The sequence below is a fragment of the Gopherus flavomarginatus genome, chromosome 1 (genome assembly GCF_025201925.1).
Source record: "Gopherus flavomarginatus isolate rGopFla2 chromosome 1, rGopFla2.mat.asm, whole genome shotgun sequence".
NCBI classification, from domain to species: domain Eukaryota; kingdom Metazoa; phylum Chordata; order Testudines; family Testudinidae; genus Gopherus; species Gopherus flavomarginatus.
In genome coordinates, this window is record NC_066617.1 from 130,381,480 (window position 1) to 130,405,403 (window position 23,924).

At 44.7% G+C, this 23,924-nt stretch overlaps 1 protein-coding gene and 1 long non-coding RNA gene across 10 annotated transcripts in view; one reads left to right on the top strand and one right to left on the bottom strand.

Moving 5' to 3' along the window:
• Positions 1 to 22,228, bottom strand: part of TTLL1 (TTL family tubulin polyglutamylase complex subunit L1) — a 50,208-nt gene extending 27,980 nt beyond the window's left edge. For 2 of the 8 annotated variants that reach the window (XM_050919859.1, XM_050919847.1), the window contains exons 1-3: positions 12,137 to 12,302; positions 2,869 to 3,039; positions 2,630 to 2,746 (exon numbers count right to left, since the gene is read on the bottom strand). In XM_050919859.1, the coding sequence (XP_050775816.1) occupies positions 2,630 to 2,742 (113 nt within the window). In that variant the 5' untranslated portion in view covers positions 2,743 to 2,746; positions 2,869 to 3,039; positions 12,137 to 12,302. Of the gene's footprint in view, positions 1 to 2,629; positions 2,762 to 2,868; positions 3,040 to 12,136; positions 12,303 to 21,746 lie in introns of those variants that run through there. The other 6 variants (XM_050919829.1, XM_050919819.1, XM_050919834.1 and 3 more) reach the window with 6 other exon arrangements.
• On the top strand, positions 10,403 to 20,597 carry LOC127032700 (uncharacterized). Of its 2 annotated transcripts, none has more exons than XR_007768876.1 (2): positions 10,403 to 10,491; positions 18,395 to 20,597. It is a non-coding gene; the product is annotated as an uncharacterized LOC127032700 (long non-coding RNA). The 2 variants fall into 2 exon arrangements; XR_007768875.1 differs by lacking the exon at positions 10,403 to 10,491 and adding an exon at positions 15,304 to 15,458.
• Positions 22,229 to 23,924: the final 1,696 nt, after the last annotated feature.

Consider the following 23,924-nt stretch of genomic DNA (forward strand, 5'->3'; position numbering starts at 1 on the left):
TATGATTCAGAGACATCTGCAAATCTGCAAAGAGCCTGGAACAATAGCTCTGGGAGGTGTGAACTGCACTATTCATCTCTGTAAGGTGTGGGTCCCACTTTGACATCCACATTGCTAACTATTTCATTCCTCATCTAAGAAAGGAGAGGGAGGGTCATAGATCTGCACCATTTACTGTAATTGACTATGACAATCAAGGTCCAGACACTCCAAGGGGACAAGAGGCCTGAACTCCAAATAGGCACATGAATCATCTGGTTCTATACAATATTGACTAAAGTCTTTTATAAAAGCTTGCAACGTTCTAAACATGGTCATTATGACATCTATATACAGACGAATGTTATGAATTCAAGTATACAGAAAACCGTGCTCATGATTTGTAGTGCCGTCAGCAGGGAGGGGCTGCCTCCCTAACCAGAAGACACTAGCTCCAAGCACCTAATATTGTACAATCCAGGAAAAGACAAATGATGGGCCTTTAGAGTTCGGCTATGTCTAGATTGGTAACTGGACGACAAAACTTTTGTCTTTCAGAGGTGTTAAACACACACACGCACACACACACACACACACACACCCCGAAAGACAAAAGTTTTGCTGACAAGTGGCCGTGTGAACAGCTCTTTACCGGCAGGAACACTTTCCTGATGACAACGCTAATGCTGCTCGTGGGAGTGGAAGTTTTTTGTCAGCAGGAGAGTCGACAAACAGTGACTACACTGCGTGCCTTTTAGCGGCACGGCTGTGGCGGCACAGTTGTGTCCCTAAAAACTGTAGTGTAGACACAGCCTTAGTGAGAAAACACAGACATCCCAGCTAGAATTTTCCCACCCTGAATAACCAGAAGTCACCGAGACAAGGGAAAAAAACAAAAGAAGAGAAAAAGCCCTTTCAAATAGGATGCTTGAAGCTGAGGTCTCCATTCAGAAACTCAGGGACAGTCAACTGGTGGGTGCTGTCCGTGAAACCGTGGATCCTCTCTATGACATGGGGCATGCTGGGAAGCTGTTCAGAGGCAACAGGCAACTTGTGTTAGAAAGTGAAGTTTATCTAATTTGAAAATGTAAAGCCTAAGGTTATATCTTTGCATTAATTTTCTGTATAATTTGAATGTGTATGCTTCCCCTTTGAATCTATGATTTTTCTATTAAAGAAACTTTTTGTTTAGTTTTACCCCAAGCAGGTCTCTGATGTGCAAACTGTGTGGAGTGTGTGCGCCAAAGCAAGCTGGTATATGGGGGGCTGGTTTCATGCTTCTGGAGATGATGAACCAAAGGGGAAAAGTCTGTCTGTCTGGTGATTAAGAACTCCGGGTGGATGAATTTGGGGAGACGTGGGATCAGAACAGCTGTTGCGGTCACCCTGCAAGGAGCGATTAGGCTGGTGGAAGCCAAGGTGAGGCCTTTATGCTTGTGGCTTGGCTACCAGTGTCAGGGCTCTGAGCCACAGCAGCATAGCATTAACCCACAATCAGGGGCGAGTGATTCTTCCTAAAAGTGTGTGTGTGTGAAGGTGTGTGTGTGTGGGGGAAACACGAGGCATAGCCTGGGGAAAGGGCCTCAGGGGCTGACAAGCTGCAGCTAGGCCACGGTAAGAGCCACCCGGGCAGCTGTGGGGAGTCGTGGACCCTCTATCTGCCCTGACGGTGAGCCTGAGGGGAAGGGGAAGGACATGGGCTGGGGGCCGCTCTCCGGGGCCCACCTCCCCCCAGGCAGGTGGAAGGTCCTCAGCTCCCTGCAGCTGCCTGAGTTCCACAGGCCACTCTTACCCGAGCCTGGCTCCAGCTTCCGGCTTGGCTGCGGAGGGGCAGGGCCTCAGGAGTTGATGAGTGGCAGGGGGCTGGGCCCGTGGCAAAAAGTGGACCTCTGCAGTCATAGGGCAAAAAGGGGGGTTAGTGGGGTACAGATTGCAATAAGAATCTGTAACCCATTAACCCCCCTTTTGGGCCCATGAAAGCAGAGGTGTTAACAGACCAGTCTAACTTGAACGGTCCCTTAGTATATGTGCTAACAACTTATGCTAAACAATCTGTTCCATCTTGCATTTGGCTGTGATGCTCAGAGTACCTTTTCCAGACCTGAAGAAGATCTCTGTGTGGCTCAAAAGTTTGTCTCTCTCTCTAACAGAAGTTGGTCCAGTAAAACTAAGAGATATTACCCCACCTTATCTGTCTAATATCATGGGACTGACATAGCTAAAACTACACTGCATATATTTCAGGTGGCAGCTTTTGAAAACAAAACAAAAACTCAACCCATGAAACAATCAAAGAAAAAACCACACCTACCTCCTATGCCTCAATCCTGCCACTGGATTAATACAGATAGGCCCCTTCACCCCTAGGGAGCCCTACTGACTTCAATGGGGCTTGCACAGATAGAAGGGTCTCCTCATGCAGATGTAACTGCAGGATTAAGGCCCTGCAGTGCTAGAGAAAACACTGGCAATTTAACGGAGGTCTGCTTCCCTCTCAGTGTTAAAAGACATCGGTGATATTCTACATTTGTATGGAGCTTTTAATTTTTAATATTAACAATAAATCATTAACACTGGTTTTAGTTATGGAAAAGTTAATTTTAAAATGTACCGCAAATTGAAAAATGAGAGAATTCTTATATGTACTTACCAGTAAAAATTCCAGTCTTCATTTTCTGCCACCTGAATCCATCCTCTCTTTTCAAAGTTATTTATCAGCACGGACTTTTCTATGTCAGTTACCCACTTCACTTTTCCTGCCATTATCCTAAAGAAAAATCAACTTGTAGTGTTGCATAATTTCAAGACTGCCTCTCTTTCATTTTGTACTTAATACAGGTCAGATAAATCCAAACGGGGAAATGAAAGTGTATCCACAGGGTAACTTACCTTTAACCTTTTTAGAGAAGGAAGTAAATTCATTCAGTATTTGAGAAAGATGATGGCTCCATTAGCACTAGAGACTGAAGTCCTATATTTATTCCCAGAACAGATATAGCATGGGTAGCAGTAGTTGCAAGCCTTTTTCATGCTGCCCTGACAGTGTTCCTCAAATCCCACCTAAGGAACCACATTTAGGAATGAGAACATAATTCAAGTCTCTATGGCCTCTCCAAAACTGCTAACAAGAGTACAGATTAGCATCAACTGTGCTAGTGACTATCTGTCCACTGAACTGAGACCACCAACTTGCCTTTATCTTGGATGTTTACAAAATAAAATTTCGTATACTGGAAATTTTATCACTTATAGTCAACATTTAAATGAAAATCTCTCTCTTAAATGGGAGGTATTTCATGGCCCACCTTACTCAGTAACTATGGAAACAACAATGTGAGACTATGTAAAGGATTTATGTTGTGAATCCTCTATCAAATATTCACAGTATACTGTAGGACACAACATTTTTTATTTAATTTCAAAATCTCCTTGTTGTTTTTCATATGATTGTTTCTTTATTTCATCTAACTGCTAGTTAGCAACTTGCTTCTGGTTGGTTGCATTGACAAGCAACTCTCAAGAGCGTTAACAATATTAATCTCCCGAGTCAAGATCTTCACAACGCTTACTGTAGAAGAGCCCTTTAAAGCCACACCTTCATGAAATAGTCATTTCCTGTCATCTAGAACTCACTTCCTATATCTCATTTCTCACATAGCAGCATAACACCCTTCCAATACACAATTTAAAAAAAAATCTAACATAGACATTATAATGAAACCACTGAGGATCTCAGTGGGTGCAGGCATTTGGCAGAGTGGATCTAATTGGAAGAGCATGGTTTAACTACAACTATTATGCAACTAAATTAATTAGTGGAGCCAAAGATGACCTGTCTCTGTCTTCAACAGAGTTAAGTTACGATACGCAAAACTCCAATGTTGCTATTCAATCCATAAGTTACTTTTAAAATTGAACTCCAGAGGAGTTGCCCAGTTAGCTCCCCCATAGCTATTTGAAAAAATTGAAAATTGCTGGCTCGTAATAGGTTAAAAAACCCACCCACCAAGTTCCTCTGATCGAATGCCACTATTCTGACTGAGACAGACAAGGGTTCTCTTCTGGCTCTGCCTGGGAAAACAGGTAAAGGACAAACTGCTGTCATCTGAGAGCCAGAAAAAAATGTAAAAAACATCTCACACAATACTCTGCATCTATTCTGAGATGTAAAATACAGATATCAAAAGGAAAATAACTTAATAAATGAATTAAAGTTTATGATTTTCAAGTGAATCTGAAATTAAAACTTCAAACTCATATTTACTAGTGGACTCTCAATTATGTTTTTATTTTTTTTTCTGAAGATTAAAAAATAATTCTGAACTGATATAAGGCAGACCTGTGTGAGAGAAAATGTGATCTTGTGATCAAGGCACAGAGAATAAAACTAAAAAAATCTGTCATCAATTCCCAGCTTTGCTACAGACTTCTCATGGGACCTTGGATAAATTACTTAATTTCTCTGTGGCTCAAGTTCAACTCTCACAGGAAGTATTATCCCCATTTTATATTTCTCGTATGTTTGTCTGTCTTGTCTATTTATATTGTAAATTCTTCAGGGCAGGTGCCTCCTACTCCTATCTTAGGCTCTGATCCTGCAAAGATTTATGAACTGGCTTTAAAGGGCTCATTTAGCTGAAGGGAAGTGTGTCTTTCACTGGCAGTAAATGACTCACTAATATACGTGATCTCACGGTATTATTAGAAGCGAAAGCTTTCAGGGCTTCTTACCTGTTTCTTCACTTCAAAACTTCAAAACAATTAAAAACTAGAGGTATAATAAACTAATTTCTGAAAACCAAAATTAAATACAAAGGAAGTTGGCTGCCACAGCATCTTTTCCCGCTGGGCCATCTTTTAACTAAGCCCTGGTCTACACTACAAGTTTAGGTCGAATTTAGCAGCGTTAGCTTGATTTAATCCTGCACCCGTCCACACAATGAAGCCATTTTTGTTGACTTAAAGACCTCTTAAAATCGATTTCAGTACTCTTCTCCGACGAGCGCTGAAATAGACATCGCCAGGTCAAATCTGGGGTAGTGTGGATGCAATTCGATGGTATTGGGCTCCAGGAGCTATCCCAGAGTACTCCACTGTGACCGCTCTGGACAGCACTTTCAGTTCAGATGCACTAGCCTGGTACACAGCAAAAACCCTGGGAACTTTTGAATTTCATTTCCTGTTTGGCCAGCGTGGCAAGCTCATCAGCATATGTGACCATGCAGTCCTGGAATCGCAAAAGAGCTCCAGCATGGACCGAACGGGAGGTACTGGATCTGCTGACACTGTGTGGGGAGACGAATCCATGCTATCAGAACTCTGTTCCAAAAGACTAAATGACAAAATATTTGAAAAAATCTCCAAGGGCATGATGGACAGAGGCTACAACAGGGACCCGCAGCAGTGCCGTGAGAAAATTTAGGAGCTCAGGCAAGCCTACCAAAAAACCAAAGGGGTACACGGCCCGCTCCAGGTCAGAGCCCCAGACATGCTGTTTCTATGATGAGCTGCATGCAATTGTAGAGGGGGTCCCTACCACTACCCCACCCCTGTCTGTGGACACCTGCAATGGGGAGAGTCTCATGCAACAGGGATGACGATTTTGGGGACAAGGAAGATGAGGAGATGGAGGAGGATGAAGATAGCGCACAGCACGCAAGCAGAGCAACCATTCTCCCCAACAGCCAGGAACTGTTTATCATCCTGGAGCCAATACTCTCCCAACCCTCTCAAGGCAGGCTCATGGACCATGAGAAGGCACCTCTGGTGAGTGTACCTTTGTAAATATAATGCATGGTTTAAAAGCAAGCATGTTTAATGATTAATTTGCCCTGGAGACTTTGGATACATTCGCGGCCAGTACAGCCCCTCCTTTTAAATGGCCAACCCAATGGGTGCTTGGTATGAGAAAGGTGGGCGCTGCTGTTTGAAACCATTCCCACGTTTTGAAGGTTGAAGAAGCTGAAAGACTGGCATATCGTAGCTGCCTGCAAGCTGAATTCTGTTGCCCGGCCCTGCATGTGTGATCTCTCACACCAAACCAGCAGACCCTCAATATAAGAGGCAAAATGTGACCTTGTACCGAAAGCACATGTGCTATGTAATGTTAACAGCTTGGTTCACCACGAAAGAATCTACCCACTGTTCTCTAAAATGTGTCTTTTTATATACTATTCTCCCTTTTTTTCCTCCCACAGCTGCAAGTGTTTCAACACTACCCCTATCATATCTATCCCAGAGGCTAGCACAGATAAGAAGGCAAAAAAAACTGCACTCGCGATGAAATGTTCTCTGAGCCCATGCAGTCCTCCTACACTGAAAGAGCTCAGCAGAATGCATGGAGGCAATGTCAGAATCCAGGAAAGCCGAAAATTAACACGTGGACAGGAGGCACAAATGAGATGAGAGGTGGCGGGAGCGTGATGAGCAGAGGCAGGATGCAATGCTGAGGCCACTGGGAGATCAAACTGATATGTCCGGCATCTGGTGGAGCTGCAGGAAAGGCAGCAGGAACAAAGACCGCTGCTGCTGCCCCTGTGTAACTGCCTGCCGTCCTCCACAAGTTCCATATCCTCCTCACCCAGACTTCCAAGAACGCGCAGAGGGGAGGCCTCCAGGTACCCAACCACACCACCCCAGAGGACTACCCAAGCAACAGAAGGCTGGCATTCAATAAGTTTTGAAGTGAAACATGGCTTTGTTCTTCTCTGCTCCCCTCATCCACCACCCCACCTGGTGCTTCCCTCCTTCTCCACCCCTTCCGGGCTATCTTGGCAGTTATCCCCCTATTTGTGTGATGAATTAATAAAGAATGCATGATTTTGAAACAATAATGACTTTATTGCTTCTGCAAGCGGTGAGCCAAGGGGGGAGGGCGGTTGGCTTACAGGGAAGTAGAGTGAACCAGGGGAGCAGGTTTTCATCAAGGAGAAACAAGGGATGGTTGGGAAAGATACATGACACTCGCATCTTCAGGAACTCTGGTCTGTTTGAACAGCTGCAGGAAGGGACTTACTTCCCAGACCAGAAAATAACTGTTGGGGACGTTGAAATGCCTATAGTTATCCTTGGGGACTGGAACTGTCACACCGTAACCTGGCCAGTCATGAAACTGGTTTTCAAAGCTTCTCTGATGCGCAGTGCGCCCTGCTGTGCTCTTCTAATCACCCTGGTGTCTGCTTTTGCGTAATCAGCCGCCAGGCAAATTGCGTCAACCTCCCACCCTGCCATAAATGTCTCCCCCTTATTCTCACAGATATTGTGAAGCATAGAGCAAGCGGCAATAACAATTGGAATATTGGTTTCGCTGAGGTCTAACCGAGTCAGTAAACTGTGCCAACGAGCTTTTAAATGTCCAACTGCACATTCTACCACCATTCTGCACTTGCTCAGCCTACAGTTGAACAGCTCCTGACTACTGTCCAGGCTGCATGTGTATGGCTTCATGAGCCATGACATTAAGGGGTAGGCTGGGTCCCCAAGGATAACTATGGGCATTTCAACGTCCCCAACAGTTATTTTCTGGTCTGGGGAGTAAGTCCCTTGCTGCACCTGTTCAAACAGACCAGAGTTCCTGAAGATGCGAGTGTCATGTATCTTTCCCAACCAACCCACATTGATGTCAGTGAAACGTCCCTTGTGATCCACCAGTGCTTGCAGCACCATTGAAAAGTACCCCTTGAGGTTTATATATTGGCTGCCAAGGTGGTCTGGTCCCAAGATAGGGATATGCATTCCATCTATCGCCCCACCACAGTTAGGGAATCTCATTGCAGCAAAGCCATCCACTATGACCTGCACATTTCCCAGAGTCACTACCCTTGATAGCAGCAGCTCAGTGACTCCATTGGCTACTTGGATCACAGCAGACCCCACAGTAGATTTACCCACTCCAAATTGATTCCTGACTGACCAGTAGCTGTCTGGCATTGCAAGCTTCCAGACGGCTATTGCCACTCAGTTCTCAACTGTGAGGGCTGCTCTCATCTTGGTATTCTTGCACTTCAGGGCAAGAAGTTCCATGAAAGTTCCATGAAAGTGCCCTTATGCATGCAAAAGCTTTGCAGCCACTGGGAATCATCCCAGACCTGCAACACCAGGTGATACCACCAGTCTGTGCTTGTTTCCCGGGCCCAGAATTGGCGTTCCACAGCATGAACCTGCCCCATTACCACCATGATGTTCAAATTGCCAGGGCCCCTACTTTGAGAGAAGTCTGTGTCCACGTCTTCATCACTATTGTGATCGCGCTGTCGTCACCTGTTCACGCCTGCAGGATAACGCATGAGGTGTTCACAATGCTCACAACAGCAGCGGCGAGCTGAGTGGGCTCCATGCTTGCCATGGTATGGCGTCTGCAGGAGAGCAGAGTTGCAGCGGAAGCGGTGGATGACAACAGATGCCACAACAATAGATATTTATACCAAACTATGAGAGTACCTGCGAGGTGGAGTCATGGCACTAGGAGAGCAGAGTTGCAGAGGAAGCAGTGGAGGATGACGGTTAGCACCGCACACATTTCCCGAGGAAGAACACAAGTTCCCATGAGCCCACGACAGACAACATGGAGGAATTTGATATCGAAACTCGAGCAGGAGAGCAGAGTTGCAGCGGAAGCGGTGGATGACAATGAGATGCCACGAGAATAGATATTTATGAAGAACAATGAGAGGACCTGAAAGGTCAATTCATGGCACCAGGAGAGCAGAGTTGCAGTGGAAGGGGTGGTTGGATGACAACTATCTGCTGAAAACAGTATGACATCTGCCCAGAAAAAAGGCGTGAAATGATTGTCTGCCTTTGCTTTCACGGAGGGAGGGGTGACGGACAACATGTACCCCAAACCACCCGCGACAATGTTTTTGCCCCATCAGGTATTGGGAGTTCAACTCAGAATTCCAATGGACAGCGGAGACTGCAGGAACTGTGGGATAGCTACCCACAGTGCAACGCTCCAAAAGTCGACACTAGCCACGGTACTGTGGACGCACTCCACCGACTTAATGCACTTAGTGGGGACACACACAATCAACTGTATAAAATCGCTTCCTAAAAATCCACTTCTATAAATTCGACCTAATTTCATATAGTGTAGACATACCCTAAGACATTAAAACACATCCTACATTTTCTTAAACAACTCATCGGAGATACTGGCCTAGGAAAACAGCTCTACACTACCATACAGGAGAAAGAGGTCCAGTTACTCGTTCTGATATCTTGCTCCCAAGAAGGTTATGCACTCAGACCTGTAAGGAGGGTCTTATAGAGATTTTTAAAACTGACTCCTCCAGTCTATTAAACCACCGCAGACTAGTTAGTGCTCTCCCCTGTTTAACACCCTGGGGATATAACCACCTTCCAGAGTAAAAGGTGAATTTCAAAGCTACAGGAGAACTAAACTGTGTTTGTACCCTCCTTTATTGCTTCTTTGTGGTGATTAAAGACTGCCACAAAAAGTTTCTTTTTCTGCCTCCCCTTCTTTTTTTAATTAAAACACACACACACACACACACACTATCTAGGTACTTAAACAGGCCCTCCTTATAGGAGCATCTGAGTTCTTCACAAATGTAGATAAATTTATCCTCACAACACAATTATGAGGATAGGAAATATCCCCACCAGGGCAACAGAGAGATTAGGTAACTTTTTGAAGGTGACAGAGGAAGTGTGTGGCAAAGTTAAGTACAGAATTTAACCCCCAGTGTCTAAACCACAAGACTATCCTTCCTTTCATTTAGGAATATTAAATCTTGATGTCTCTATTTTTAAAGGGCTCAAGATCTAATGGGAGGTCAATATTACAAGAGACTCAAATTTAGCACTCAGGATATTTGGATGATTTGATTATCCCAGGAGGATGCATAATTAGACTGTTTAAAGCTTTGTATTTTTTGTAATGTATTTACAAATAACTGCAAGCAAAAATATTTTTCTTAACAGGCTACAATAACTCTGAAAAAGATTACAGGAAAGTAACACAACATATATTCAACAGTATAGATAATACTTTAAGGCTACAATCAAGGGTAGTATAAATTTAATCCAATATCTAATGCTCAGTCTAAAGGGATTTATATCCTATATGCCTCTCTCCCTCCTCCCTACCAGTGTGATTATATCAGTGATCACCAATCAGTAGATCGTGATTAACTGGTCGATCCTGGAGCCTCTGACAATCAATCATGATCTCCAGCCACTAAAAGTCTGGCAGAATAGCATGGCTAAGGCTCTTTGCCTGTCCATGCCCTGCTCCTGAAAGCAGACAACGCGTCCCTATGGCCCAGGGGGTGGGGACAGGGGGTCTCCGCAGCTCCCACTGGCTGGGAATGGGGAACTGTGGGAAATGGGAGCTGGTGCCTGCAGGGAGGGGCAGCATGCGGAGCCTCATTCCCCTCCCGCCCCCCGGGTCTGCAGGGACATGATAGCTGCTTCTAGGAATGGTGCAGGGCTGGGCAGGCAGGGAGCCTGCCCTAGCCCCGCTGTACCACCGATCGGGAGCCACCCGAGGTAACCGCTGCTTGCCAGGAGCCCACACCCCTCCTGCACCCCAACCCCCTGCCCTGAGCCTCCTCCCGGAGCCAGCACCTCAACCCCTTCCTCAGCCCTGAGCCCCTTTCCAGAGACAGCAATCCTCACTCCCTCCTGTACCCCAGCCCCAGGCTCAGCCTAGAGCCTCCTCCCACATTCCTAACCCTTCAGCCTCAGCCCAGAGCCCATACCTACTCCCACATCCCTACCCCAGCCCGGTGAAAGTGAGTGAGGGTGCAGGAGAGTGAGCAATGGAGGGAGGGGGATGAGTGAATGGAGAAGGGTCTCGGGGAAGAGGCAGGGCCTCAGGGAAGGGGTGGGGTAGATCCTGGGTTGCATTTACATTCAAAAAGTGATCTTGTCCGTAAAAGGGTTGAAGACCACTGGATTAGATGATCTAACAGGTTCTCTCCATCTCTGATGTTTAAGACTACAATTTTGTGTTCATACTCAAGCAATACCCTTTAAAGTTAATATAAAAATCTCATTAAGTCAGTGGAAGTTTTGCCTGTGTAAGAGAACTGTAGGATCAGATTATCTGATACCAGATATATTATAAAAGTTCTTAAATATCAAATAAATGGGGGCTAAACAGTAAAAGTTGTACAACGAACTGATACATAATAAAATACAAATATACATAAATTAATTGGAACTATAGAGATTAGTAATCCAGAATTACTAGAAACACATCACATATAAAGTGATACATTTAAACTAGATAAATACAAACTCCATAGGCCCACTCTCACAAGTGCTTACTACCGAACATAGTGTTTGCTACTGAGAGTAGTCCAATTGGGATAAGTCATGGACTAGGAACTCATGGCAGTATCAACTCACTTGGTAGTAAATATTTACAGGGTCAGAGCCACAAGGCATACCAGTGTCAAGGCTACGCAGAATTAAATTTGGTATACTAAAAACTGTATTAAAATACATAGCATTACACACATACAATTTTAAAAAATCAGCCCCAAGATACTAAAGTGAGTGGGCCCTTCAGCAGTGTCTACAGATAAATAACATATATTTCAATGTACATTTCTATAAAGTAGGTCATTTAAGATAAATCACAGGTACAGGGTATAGAATGGCTTGAGACACATCAATACACAATCACCATGACATGGGTTATCATGATAACAGCAATGTAGTTGAGCTGGGGCAGAATCTCCTCTTCTTGCACCCAGGGATGGAAGGATTAGTATAGGGTGGGCTGGGGAAGGATGAGCTGGGGGAAGTGGGTTCCCCCCATGTGGGGGGGGGCTGGTGTGTTGGGGGAGGTGAGTCCCCCCATGTGGGCGGGAGGGGGCTGGTGTGTTGGGAGAGGTGGGTCCCCCCATGTGGGCGGGAGGGGGCTGGTGTGTTGGGGGAGGTGGGTCCCCCCCATGTGGGCGGGAGGAGGCTCCCCACTATATGGGCGGGAGGGGCTGCTGTGTTGGGGGAGGTGGGTCCCCCCCATGTGGGGGGGAGGGCTGGTGTGTCGCTGCGTGAAGGGTTTTCGGGCACCGCCCCTCTCCGCTGCTGCCTGGGGCGGGGGGTGTGGGGCGGGAACCGCCGCCCGCCCCCGCCGCGATGGGGGTCCCTCCCCTGCAGGCCCCGAGGAGTCTCCGGCTCTCACCTGCCCGCAGGAGGGGCCGTTCCCGCCAGGCCTCCGGCTGGGCTCCCTCGGCTCCTCCTCACAGCCCGCCAGGCACCCCCATGGCCGCCTCCGCCCCGCTACTGCCCGCCCGCCGGCTCCATGCGCCGCCCCGCTGCCGAGAGGTGCCGGCCGGGAGCGTCCGGCGGGGGGCGGGAAGCGGGAGCAGCCGCACCAGGGCCGCCGCCCCTACGGCTTCCGGGGCCACTCCCTGGTAACGGGAGACGCGGCCACCCCCCGGGGATATTTCCGGGGGACGGGCGGCGGCTACGAAAGACCCTGTAACACAGACCCAGACACCCTCAATCACTGAGACCCCGCCCCACCGCCACCCCCAACCAGAGCCCCCCATACCTGCACACCCACTGCCAAATTACTGAGACCCCCAGACACCCCCCCTTGGCCCTCCCCAACCAGAGACCCTTATGCCCACCCCCAAATTACTGAGACCCCAGAGATTGCTGCCCCCCACAAGCAACCCTGAACCACTGCGACCCTCACACCTGAACAGCCACCCACAAACCAGAGACGACTCCTTCCCCCCAACAGCTACCCTCGAGACCCCTGGACCTGCATAGCCACCTGAACCATAGAGACCCCAAAGACCCCTGAACTCTACGGCCACCCACTGAACCACAAAGACCTCTGACATCCCAGCACTGTACAGCCACCCTTCTGCACCCCTGACACCCTCTGCACTGTGGAGCCCCCAGACCTGTACATTACTCATAGCCACCCTCCCACCCTATTTTTTATTTATTTATTTATTTATTATGGAAGCACACACTTACAAGCCACAATCATGGACAAGTACCCCATTGTGCTAAGCTCCATAAAAACAGAACAAAAAGACAATCCTTGCCCCAAAGAGCTTACAATATAAGCATAAGTCATGACAACAGGTGGAGACAGACAGGCAAATGGAGGAGCACAAGAATACACTGTCTGCCAGCATGATAGGCAGCAATTTCAGCACACCAGCTGCCTAACCTTGTCACATTTTTACAGGCGTCAGAGCAAAGAAGAGTTTTAAGGAGGGATTTGAAAGAGGAAAATGGGAGAACTCCTTCCAAGCGTAAGGGGCAGCATGTGAAAAAGAATGAAAGTGTTTGCTTGTAAAATTAAAAAGCCAGTCACTGTATTACAGAGACCCCTTACAGACACCTTGGCACTGTAGAGATCTCTTCAGGCCCCCAGACATTCTTCGCAGTATAGAAATCACTATTTTTTCTCTCTCTCACACACACACACACACACACACACACAAAAAACTCCCCTCTCCTCCAATTTATACAGCCCTTCCTCCCCCCATGGTAAAAAGCAGTATATAATAATGTAATTAAAGACTATATCACAATTACCATTAAGATATTGACATGATTATTTTTAGTAAAAGTCAGAGACAGGTCATGGGCAATAAACAAAAATTCAGGGAAGCCTGTGATGTAGCCTATAGGGCTAGTCTGCTTGCTTGCCTATATATCTTTTCTTATGAATGTAACCACTTGTTATATTATAGGTTTATTATTTGTTGTTATAATAAGAGTATTTTGGCTGTTTGTATTCGAGTATTTTAGCTGTAACACAAGGAACCTACAGGCCACATCCTATATGTTGAGCTAGGGCATACAGTTAGCATACAGATATTCGAGATATGTGATGATGAGCTAGAGCATGCAGTATGTATATTTGGAATCTTTAACAGAGATAAATGGGCATGTCATAAATAGATAAGAAAAGTTAATAGCACAGAAGTACTTTATATCTCTTTGACGGTAAAGGGTTAACAAGTTCAGTAAGCCTGGCTGTCACCTGACCAATCAGAGGACAGGATACTTTCAAATCTTGAGGGAGGGAAGTTTTTGTGCTGTGCTGTTAGATTTTGGTTGTTGTTCACTCTGGGGGCTCAGAGGGACCAGATGTGCAACCAGGTTTCTCTCCAATACAGGCTCTTAAGTTCAGACTAGTGAGTACTAGGTAGATAAGCGAGTTAGGTTTATGTTTGTTTTCTTTATTTGCAAATGTGTATTTGGCTGGAAGAAGTTCAAATGTGTATTTGGCTGAAAAGATTTTAATTTGTACTTGTATACTTAGGCTGGGAGAGTATTCCCAGTGTCTATAGCTGAAAGACCCTGTACCTATTCCATTATTTTTTTAATTTACAAAGATAATTTTTACTGTTTTTTTCTTCTTTAATTAAAAGCTTTTCTTGTTTAAGAACCTGATTGTTTTTTTATTCTGGTGAGACCCCAGGGGACTGGGTCTGGATTCACCGGGAATTGGTGGGGAGAAAGGAGGGAACGGGGAGAGAGAGGCTAAATTCTCTTTGTGTTAGGATTACTGTCTCTCTCAGGGAGAATCTGGGAGGGGAAGAGAGAAGGAGGGGGAAGGTGGATTTTCCTCTCTGTTTCAGGATTCAAGGGGTTTGAATCACAGTGATCTTCCAGGGTAACCCAGGGAGGGGAAGTCTGGGAGAGGCAACGGTGAGGGAAAGGGTTTACTTTCCTTGTGTTAAGATCCAGAGGGTCTGGGTCTTGGGGGTCCCCGGGCCAGGTTTTGGGGGGACCAGAGTGTACCAGGCACTGTAATTCCTGGTTGGTGGCAGCGCTACAGGTTCTAAGCTGGTAATTAAGCTTAGAGGAATTCATGCTGGTACCCCATCTTTTTGGACGCTAAGGTTCAGAGTGGGGATTATACCATGACAGGGCATATTAAAGCACGTTAGTAGGTAAAGTTACCCAAGTTCATGGCCTTTTTCAGACTTAACAGATACACTACAAAGAACATGGAAACAACCAGTTAGGACAGAAATAACAGAGGTGAGGATGAGCTAATGGTCACTAATCATTATGAATATGTCCTTAACATGTACAAATGTGCCATCCTAAAGAGTAAGTATACCCTAACATTTTTGTGGGTGAGGAAGTTAAGTTTGGACATGGAAGGAGGGGACCTAGGGCTCAGGCCCTATAAAAGGGGCAAACTACCATGTTGGGTAGGTTCAGCATATTCATTGTTAGTTTGTTTCAAGCAACTGAATAAAAAGAAAGGCAAGTTGGAAGGGGCAAATAAAAAATATTAAAGGAGTACTTTTTAAATCAAGTTTAAGTCCCAAAAGTTTTGTGGAAATTGTTCTCTATTTTCTTCTAAAGATATTGATTTATCTGATTTCTGTTTTTCATTAATACTAAAATTATTACTGGAGTGTTAAGTTCTTCACCTCTCACTCAAAACTTCAGGAACTTGGAACATCAAACTCTTGACATGTCAGAGGCAAGACTGATCTTTTTTCTTTTATCACCAGGTAATCAAGGAAGGGTGTGAGTATATTAATTGAAAAACATTTATAGTATGTCAATACCACATATATTGCTAGAACAATATTATTGTGGTTGTAATTGATTAATTATTTGATTACAAGTCCATTACTATTCCATTTATCTCAATAAAAGGCTTTAAGACTGCATTTTGTTCTCAACATGAGTTTCCTTGTCATACATCCTAAGGGTCCCTGTAAAGTCTGTGTAGCCTGATTCTGGGACAAGAATCTTATTATCTTCTGATCAGAGTAATTGGTGAGCCTATAACCCATATTATCTAAATATTATTAACCTTCAAAAATCAGGCAATCGTGACCTGTCCCTGACTTTTACTAAAAATAACTGTGACAAAATGGGGCTGATGGGGGATGAGAGCTGGAACCCTGCTGTGGTAGAGGAGGGAATGGTCCAGCATCTACTTCAGCTGCACGCTCTGGTGCCCACAGCGGCTTGGAGCTTCAGAGTACCCTGCCACCTGTCGCAGCTCAGAGTTCCAGGGCTGGCAGTTGAGAGTCCTGGGGTTCCCCCGCTGCCTGCAGCGGCTGAGAGCTCCAGAGTCCCTCTGACACCCACAGTGGCTCAGAGCTCCAGGGTCCCCCCACAGTGGCTGGGAGCTCCAGAGTCCTCCTGCCGCCTGGGGTGGCTTGGAGCTCTGGGTCCCCCAGCCACTCAGGGTTGTTGAGAAGTGCAGGGGCCCCTGCCGCACGTGACAGCTCAGAGCTGTGGGCCCCCCTGCTGTTGCTGGGAGCTGTAGGGACCTTTGGCACCTGAAGGAGCTTGGAGCTCCAGGGTTCCCACCAGCTGACAGCTCCAGCCCCATTTCCGCAGGGATGAAGCGGAAAATGTTACGGAGGTCTCTGGCTGTGACATAATCTTAGCCTTAATCACAGTGTATACACACATGAGGCCAAATTAAGGTTGCACAGGCAACCTTAATTCTGGCATTTCCTAAATTTTGAGTATTTAACTTTGCAACTTTAATGGCAACTTTGCAACTTTAATATAGTCTTTTTAATGTAATTTCCTAGGATTTAAAAAAAAGAAAAAAATTAAATTCCATCATGTGGAACTATATGGACACTCACATGGGTCATCAACAACACTAGAACCTTCAGATCCACTTCATAAACCTCTGCCTCTTGAGCTAACAGAGTGCAGGTTATCATTTTTGGTGTGGGCTAGCATTAGAGAAAGATGGGACATTTTGCCAGCGTATTTCACAGATATTTGCTGACAACAGAGGAATGGTGAGACTCAGGAATACTCCGTTCTACTCCAGATACTGAGGGCAGTGTCTAGTGGTTTCAAACATTTGTGCCTCAGCCTCTCCACTTTGTCCTTGTCGCATTCAGAGACTTCATATAGACACCCTCCAGTCCCCTCAGATTCACATTCTCACCCCACTCCCTGGCTTCCCCAGACCCAGCTCCTAGTCCTCTGTGCATTTAAGTCTGGCTGTTCATCCCCTCCTCCTCATTGCTTAGGCACCAGAAAGGAGTGGAGCATTGAAAGCATAGGAAACACAGTCCTATTGTCAGTTCCTGTGCCTGGAACCACACCTGTCCCTTGTGGCTAGGAGGATCAATGGCAGAAAAAGTCCCACTGAGCACCTGCAGACCTGGGTTGGAAAATCTTCAGTACAGACAGAATCTTCAGAGATTTTAGCTACCAAACTCAAAGAAACTTCTACTAATCATGTGCAAACTGAGATTTTCAGGGGCTCATGATTTGGACAAATGTGGGTGTATTTTCATATGAACAGCAAAAATTACATCCCTGACACCAAGGCAACGCAGCCAAATTTCAAGTCCTGGCTCCAAGGCATGAAGACACTAGATCTTCTAAAAATAAAACAGCTTAAGAAAGTTTTGAACATGAGCAAAATTATGCATGTTTCCCTTAATGTTGTTCTTAGAAATGGCTGAAGCATTTTTATTGAAATATTAAACAAATAAATAAATTCAGCTTGAGGCAGACACCCTGCATGGAAAATTTCAGCCCACGTGGTCAAACTTCAGCAAATTTAATGCAATGGAAAACATGGTTTTATACTGGAAAGAATCAGACAAACTTTATTATAGGTGTCACTACATGTGCCTCCTATAATATATACATTAGATACTGCTTTGTATTATAATATAGAATATTTTGCTACTTACATCCACTGTTTGACCATCTCAGAAACATTTACTAATTTACGTAAGTCAGCACAGAATTTTGCCCCTATTGCCATTTCTTGTGAAAACTCTTCAGTCTATTTCCTTCTTACATACCTCTTTGTTTTTCTGCAAATTATTCTGGAAATAAGAAAAAGCTTAGTTGCTAGAAAGTGAGAGGTTAAGGGGCCAAAGTCTGCTCCAGATGAATGTGATGGCAAAACTCTTATTGATTTTGGTGGAAGCAGTATTGGTCCCATGGTTAGCAATTGGCACATTCAAGCATAATATAAAGAATAATACACACACACACTTGCTGACATGAATAGTCAGCTGTGCTATGGGGACCTTGAAAGAAAGATGCCAGTAGATGGGTGAGTCATGCAGCTACTAGATTAGTGGCATCAGTGCCAGCATATGGCAAGCAACAGCTATTTTAAGATTAGACACAATATAGTGGAACTCCTTGCAGAATGTCAGAGGAAGGTAAGGAATCTGACCTCCAGTGATAAGGTTAATAGAAAACTAAGTACATGTTTCATAACAGGCTGTAAAGGCCTGAAGAATTATAGTGGAAATAAAGGAGGAAATTAATGATTAATAGTAATGGATTTAGACAGCTGATCACATTTAAAAATAGAATAACCTGACCATAGCTGAAATAAGGTTAACTTTTGCAGTATGCTGGAATGAAACAACTAGATAGATAACAGTTCCTAAATCCATAAATCAATCTGAATATAATATTTATGCTTTGTTTTCAGGTGATAAAGTCAGTTCCAGGAACATAACTATGAAGCAATAATGGATTACAATTATATGAATTCTTGGAAGAGACTAATAATACTCCACAATTTTTTAAAATCTATGGGACTAAAGTCTACAAAGCCCTATATTTTCTTGCTTGTGTCATATGCAGTGGAAATGACAGGATACAACAGTAATGGGCAGTGAATATCAAAGGCCAGGGAAGGCTAAGCCTTCCCTGACCCAGGCTGTGGCCCCACCAATGTCCTGCCCCAAGGCCCTACCCTCCCTCCCCCTCTACTCTGAAGCCTGCGGGGGCTCACTCAGCTCCAATCGCGGCCTGGAGCTCAGGCCTGTTGGTGGCCCAGGGCAGACTGGGGCTGGCCTGGCACTGGGGCCAGCAGCTTGGCCCAGCCAGCGCTGCAGGGGCTGGTGGCTCAGCCCATCGCTACGGGGGCCAGCCGGCATGGCTGGGCTGTGGCTTCTCTGACCACTTGCTGGGGAGGGAGTGCTCGGGGCTCCAGTGGGTAGGGGTGGGGCCTCAGGTGGAAGAGGAAAGGCCAGCGGACTAGCATCCCTGAAGAAGGGGGGGTGTCACCCACGGCCTATGGCAACAGTAGCTCTAGCAAGGAGTGACAACAGTCAAGGAGAGGTCCTCCTCTAACCATGAAAAAATATCTACGGTGACAACTGACACAAGTGAGAAAAAATAAATGGACCTGGTGTGTCAGTATCAAGTACTTGGGCAGCAGCATCCATCAAGCTTATGGGGACATAAGAGAATTCAGTCAGGACAAAATGAGTTTTTATTTTCATGCCAAAAATAAACATTGAGACCAATCCTGTAGTCCTTCATCCACAACATTAGACCCTTTTACGACAGTCCAAATCTGTCATTTTGCAGTGTTCCTGAAAATTTAAAATTAATTTGTCAATATACATCAGTGATTCTCAACCCGCAGACCATGGGCTGCATGTGGCCCAATTAGCACACAGCTGTGACCCAGCTCAGCTGTATGCTAAGGCCAGCCCACGTGGCGGGGTCTGGGTTCCAGCTACCCAGTGCAGTGGGGTCCAGGCTGCCCCGCTGCCCAGCACGGCAGGGTTGGGGTCCAGTCGAGGATGCCAGCCCCGCCCGCAGAGTCCAGAGTTTGTAGCTGCTGTCCGGCCCCACAAGCTCCAGTGCTGTCACCTGGCCCTGCAAGCTCTGGGGCTGCCTCCCAGCCCCACACAGTGCGGGATTCAGGGCAGCCATACAGTGGGGATCCAGGGTCCAGAATTGAGGTCTGGGCTGCCACTGCCTGTCACCTGGCCCCTGCAGCCCAGGTAACACGTGAGCTGCATATGCGGCCTGCAATGATAAATAAGTTGAGAACCACTGATATACATCATAGCTGCAATTTACCAACGCATTTATTCAACTTTTTATATTATGTACTTTAATTTTTTAAATTATAGTTCAGAATATTGTGTAATTAAGGCCAAACATAGATTTACCAGGATGCTTATAAATTATAAAAAAGTTCTACAGTGGCATCGATGCAATTCTGCAATCACTTATACATGTGTGTAGCTTTAAGCGCAAGTAGTCTTATTGACTTGAATGGGTCTACTTATATATTTAAAGTTAATCATGTGTAAAAGTCTTTGCTGGAATGAGGCCTTATGCAGTGCAAAACACAATCAAAATAAGGTTTAAATTCTCAGACAATTAAGAGGAGTCTGCCTACAGAAAAAGCTCAGATAAGTTTTTAACAAATTATAGTTTTAAGATTAAATTCCCTTTTAAAATACTTATAAAGTACTTTCCACTTTCATAACACTTTTTATCGGAGGATTGTACTTTGTAAACATTATATATCTCAGTCTCATAACCCACCTAAGTAAGATTGAAGGTAAGTATTATACTCATTGTACAGCTGAGTTTCAGAGAAGTTAAGGCCTGATCCAAAGCCCCTTAAATTCTTGAAGGCAATGGGAAGACTTCTATCCTGCAAAAGATCCTTGGGGTCACTTACTAGGAGTGGGAAAGGAAACATCTATTTTATATTTCTTATTTTCTTTTACATTTAAAAAATGACTTGTGTAATCTATGGACAGCCTCGCTTCATTTAGAAATCTGTATCTATGCCACTGTTTCCTTTTTTCATGTTGTTTACCTTCTTGTGCCATAGAGATGATATCATACAATAAATAAAGGGCAAAGTCCTTTTGCAAGCACGAATTGATCCAGTCTCCCTATTTGACAGGACAATAAGGCATGGAGCAGTAGTTTTGTTTTGCCTTTTTAATGTTTTTTCTCAAGTGAAACTGTTCACTCCCACTAATCTCTAAGAAAGATGTGGGGAGGTATTCAGGAGTTGATAGTTGGAGTATAGCAAGTAGACTCCATCTTTCTTACACCCTCCTTCAAGTAGGAGAAACATTTTAACTTTTTCACCATATACACAATAGAAAGGATTAGTTGTGGCCTTGTGTTTGGGACCCTGTATGCCTGAGTTCATCTTCTCCTTCCTGCTTAACCTGGGCGAGAAACTTACCAACAAACTTTCCCTCTCCAGTGGACCATATGAAAGAGGATTGTCTCTTCCAGGCCCTCATTTCTGGCAATGCAACTGCCATAAAGAAGGAAACTAATACACCTCATGGGTGGGCCTGTTACACATGAAGAAAATCACTACTCCAACCCCCTTTCCACCAGTAGGACCACAATGAGAAATGAAACCCACCAATCCATTTGCACTCTGGCTATGTGGGAGAAGGCTTATTTGGAGCCCTAAAGCCAGCACTGTCGTGACTAGCTAACACAATGTTGAATTTGATCTGTCCTTGTTTAGACTGACTGCAAACTTGCGGGCAGCATGAGTGTTAAACTTGCTAAAGTCAAATTCTAATATAAAATTTTATAGCAAAAATAAGGCCTTTGCATTTGAGTATTTATATACAAACACATAATTTATGAATAATGGTCATCTTTATTACCGCAACAAATTCCAAGACTTTTTTTCCACCATGAGGATCATCACCAAAGAAATGTTGAAATAGGTATTCTCATGTTACTTTCATATTCCCTTCTCATGTATTCCTTGATTTCTTATTCTAACACAGCCTCAATATAGCACTAAGCCTTATTGATTTATTTCTGCTCTATTTCCAAAATCTTCTGTTTCCCACTAACACCATAAAAACCTTAGGAAAGTCTTTTCAGACTTTGACCTTGACAATATGACTTTCTTATCCTCTCTGAGACCCATCCTTCCATACTCTCTAAGCTGTTCAAAATAAAGTTGTGAAAGTAATCAACATCTCCCGATGTTATAGCCACATTTATCCCTCCTAAAGGTCAGTCAGAAACACACTAAAATGTACCTCAATTGCTTTCTCTTGACACCAGAGAAATTATTCAGACTCCATTTTGTGCCCCTAGCTTTTATTTTGAATAAGCAGAAGTCACTCCACCATTAGAAGCTGCAGGTCAGATGATAAGGTCAGCAAATCATAGCTCTGAGGTAAACAATGGCAATGAGCATGTGCAGACTGTTTGCAATATTGGCATGTATCCAAGAATGAGGCAATGTTGGCATGTATTCAAACTGATAAGTAGGGCCCTACTAAATACATGGTCCATTTTGGTCAATTTCACTGTCATAGGATTTTTAAAAACATCAGTTTCATGATTTCAGATATTTAAATCTGAAATTTCAGGTGTTGTAATTATAGGGGTCCTGACCGCAAAAGGAGTTGTGAGGAGTGGGTAGCAAGGTTATTACAGGGAGGTGGAGAGTTGTGGTACTGTTACCCTTACTTCTGGGCTGCTGCTGATGGCAGCGCTGCTGCCTTCAGAGCTGGGCAGCTGGCTTGGCGCCCAGCTCTGAAGGCAAAGTCACTGCAAATAGAGCACAGAAGTAAGGGTAGTATAGTAGGGAAGAGGGATAGCTCAGTGGTTTGCACGTTGGTCTACTAAACCCCCAATGAGGAGTTCAATTCTTGAAGGGGCCATTTAGGGATCTGGGGCAAAATCAGTACTTAGTCCTGCTAATGAAGGCAGAGGACTGGACTTCTGGTTCTGTGCAATATGTATATATATCATGGTATGGCATTGCCTCACTTGTTGCTGTTTGTAGAGCTAGGCCCTCACTCAACAGCTATCACTGTATTGCCACCCAGCACAGAAGTGAAAGTGGCAACACCATGATCCCCTCCCTTGCAACTCCCTTTTGGGTCAGGACCCCCAATTTGAGAAACACTGGTCTCCTCCATGAAGTTTGTATAGTATTATATAGGGTAAAAGCACACTCAAGACCAGATTTAATACGGGCAGACCAGATTTCACAGTCCATGAAGTGTTTTTCATTGCCGTGAATTTGGTGGGGCCCTATTGATAAGAATGTTTGGCGGGGAGCATGTGCAGAAAAGCTCTGGTAAGATAATGAGCATGTGCAGTAAGGATCTGACAGCTGAGAGGACAGTATAAGAGGCAGATGGTTAGGATGGTTGAGTGAGGAGTGGACAAAGAATTCAGAGAGCAGCCAAGCAGTTGAACTGGCAAGAGACCTGAAGAAAGCTGATTGAGAAAGGTAGCTATAACAACAGCAGCAGCACCAGAAAGCCAGCAGGACAGAGTAAACCTGCCAGAGTAATTGTAGTTTAGTATGAATATGTATATGTGTGTGATGTATGAGTGTGTTAACTATAATTTATATATGTAAAACAAAGTACAATTTAAGAACTGCTGTCAGTGATCTGTGGCAGTCTGGCCATCTGTAACAGGGTGTGACAACTTAGACTCACATGGACTGTATGCCATTGCAGTTTGTATGTTCTTTAACTTGCAATAAGGGATTTGTGTTTTTATTTATGATTTTAGATGTATTTTATTATGGATTGTTAGTTACATTAATAAAAAGATAACTTTGTTTTGGAAAGAATACTCCTTTTTTTTACTTGTCAAAAAGCTGTATCTGTGTCCCTCAACTTTTGCATCTGAAGAAGTGAGGTTTTTTACCCACGAAAGCTTATGCCCAAATAAATCTGTTAGTCTTTAAGGTGCCACCGACTCCTTGAAGTTTTTTCTTAGCTACCCCAGAGATCCAGACCTTACATTAAGGGGGTGATAGGGAGGTTATTATAGTGGCACCCTAAAGCCTGTTTTGGGGGTAACAGAACAGGTTAAAAAGTCTTTGGCCTAAAACCCATCTCTCACTATCCATAATCTTCCTGGAGCAATACTACCGAGGACTGTGGAATTCTGTGAAATGCCGAGCTCCCTCAACTACTTCTGAGTTTAGCAAAAGTGTAGGATTGACAGCTGCAAGAATCAAACCCTTGGGCCACAACCCAGCAAAGCACTCAAGCACATGCTTAACTTCTGCGCACTACTTGCTGGTTTACAGTCAGCTGGACTATTCGCATGCTTAAAATTAAGAACGTGTTTGAGTGTTTTGCTGGCTCAGGGCCTTAATGACTTGCCCGTTGGAGAAACCAGCCTGCAGAGCCCTATTTTTGTTGACATTTATTTAGAATAGGAAATCCTAATAGAAAAGCTCC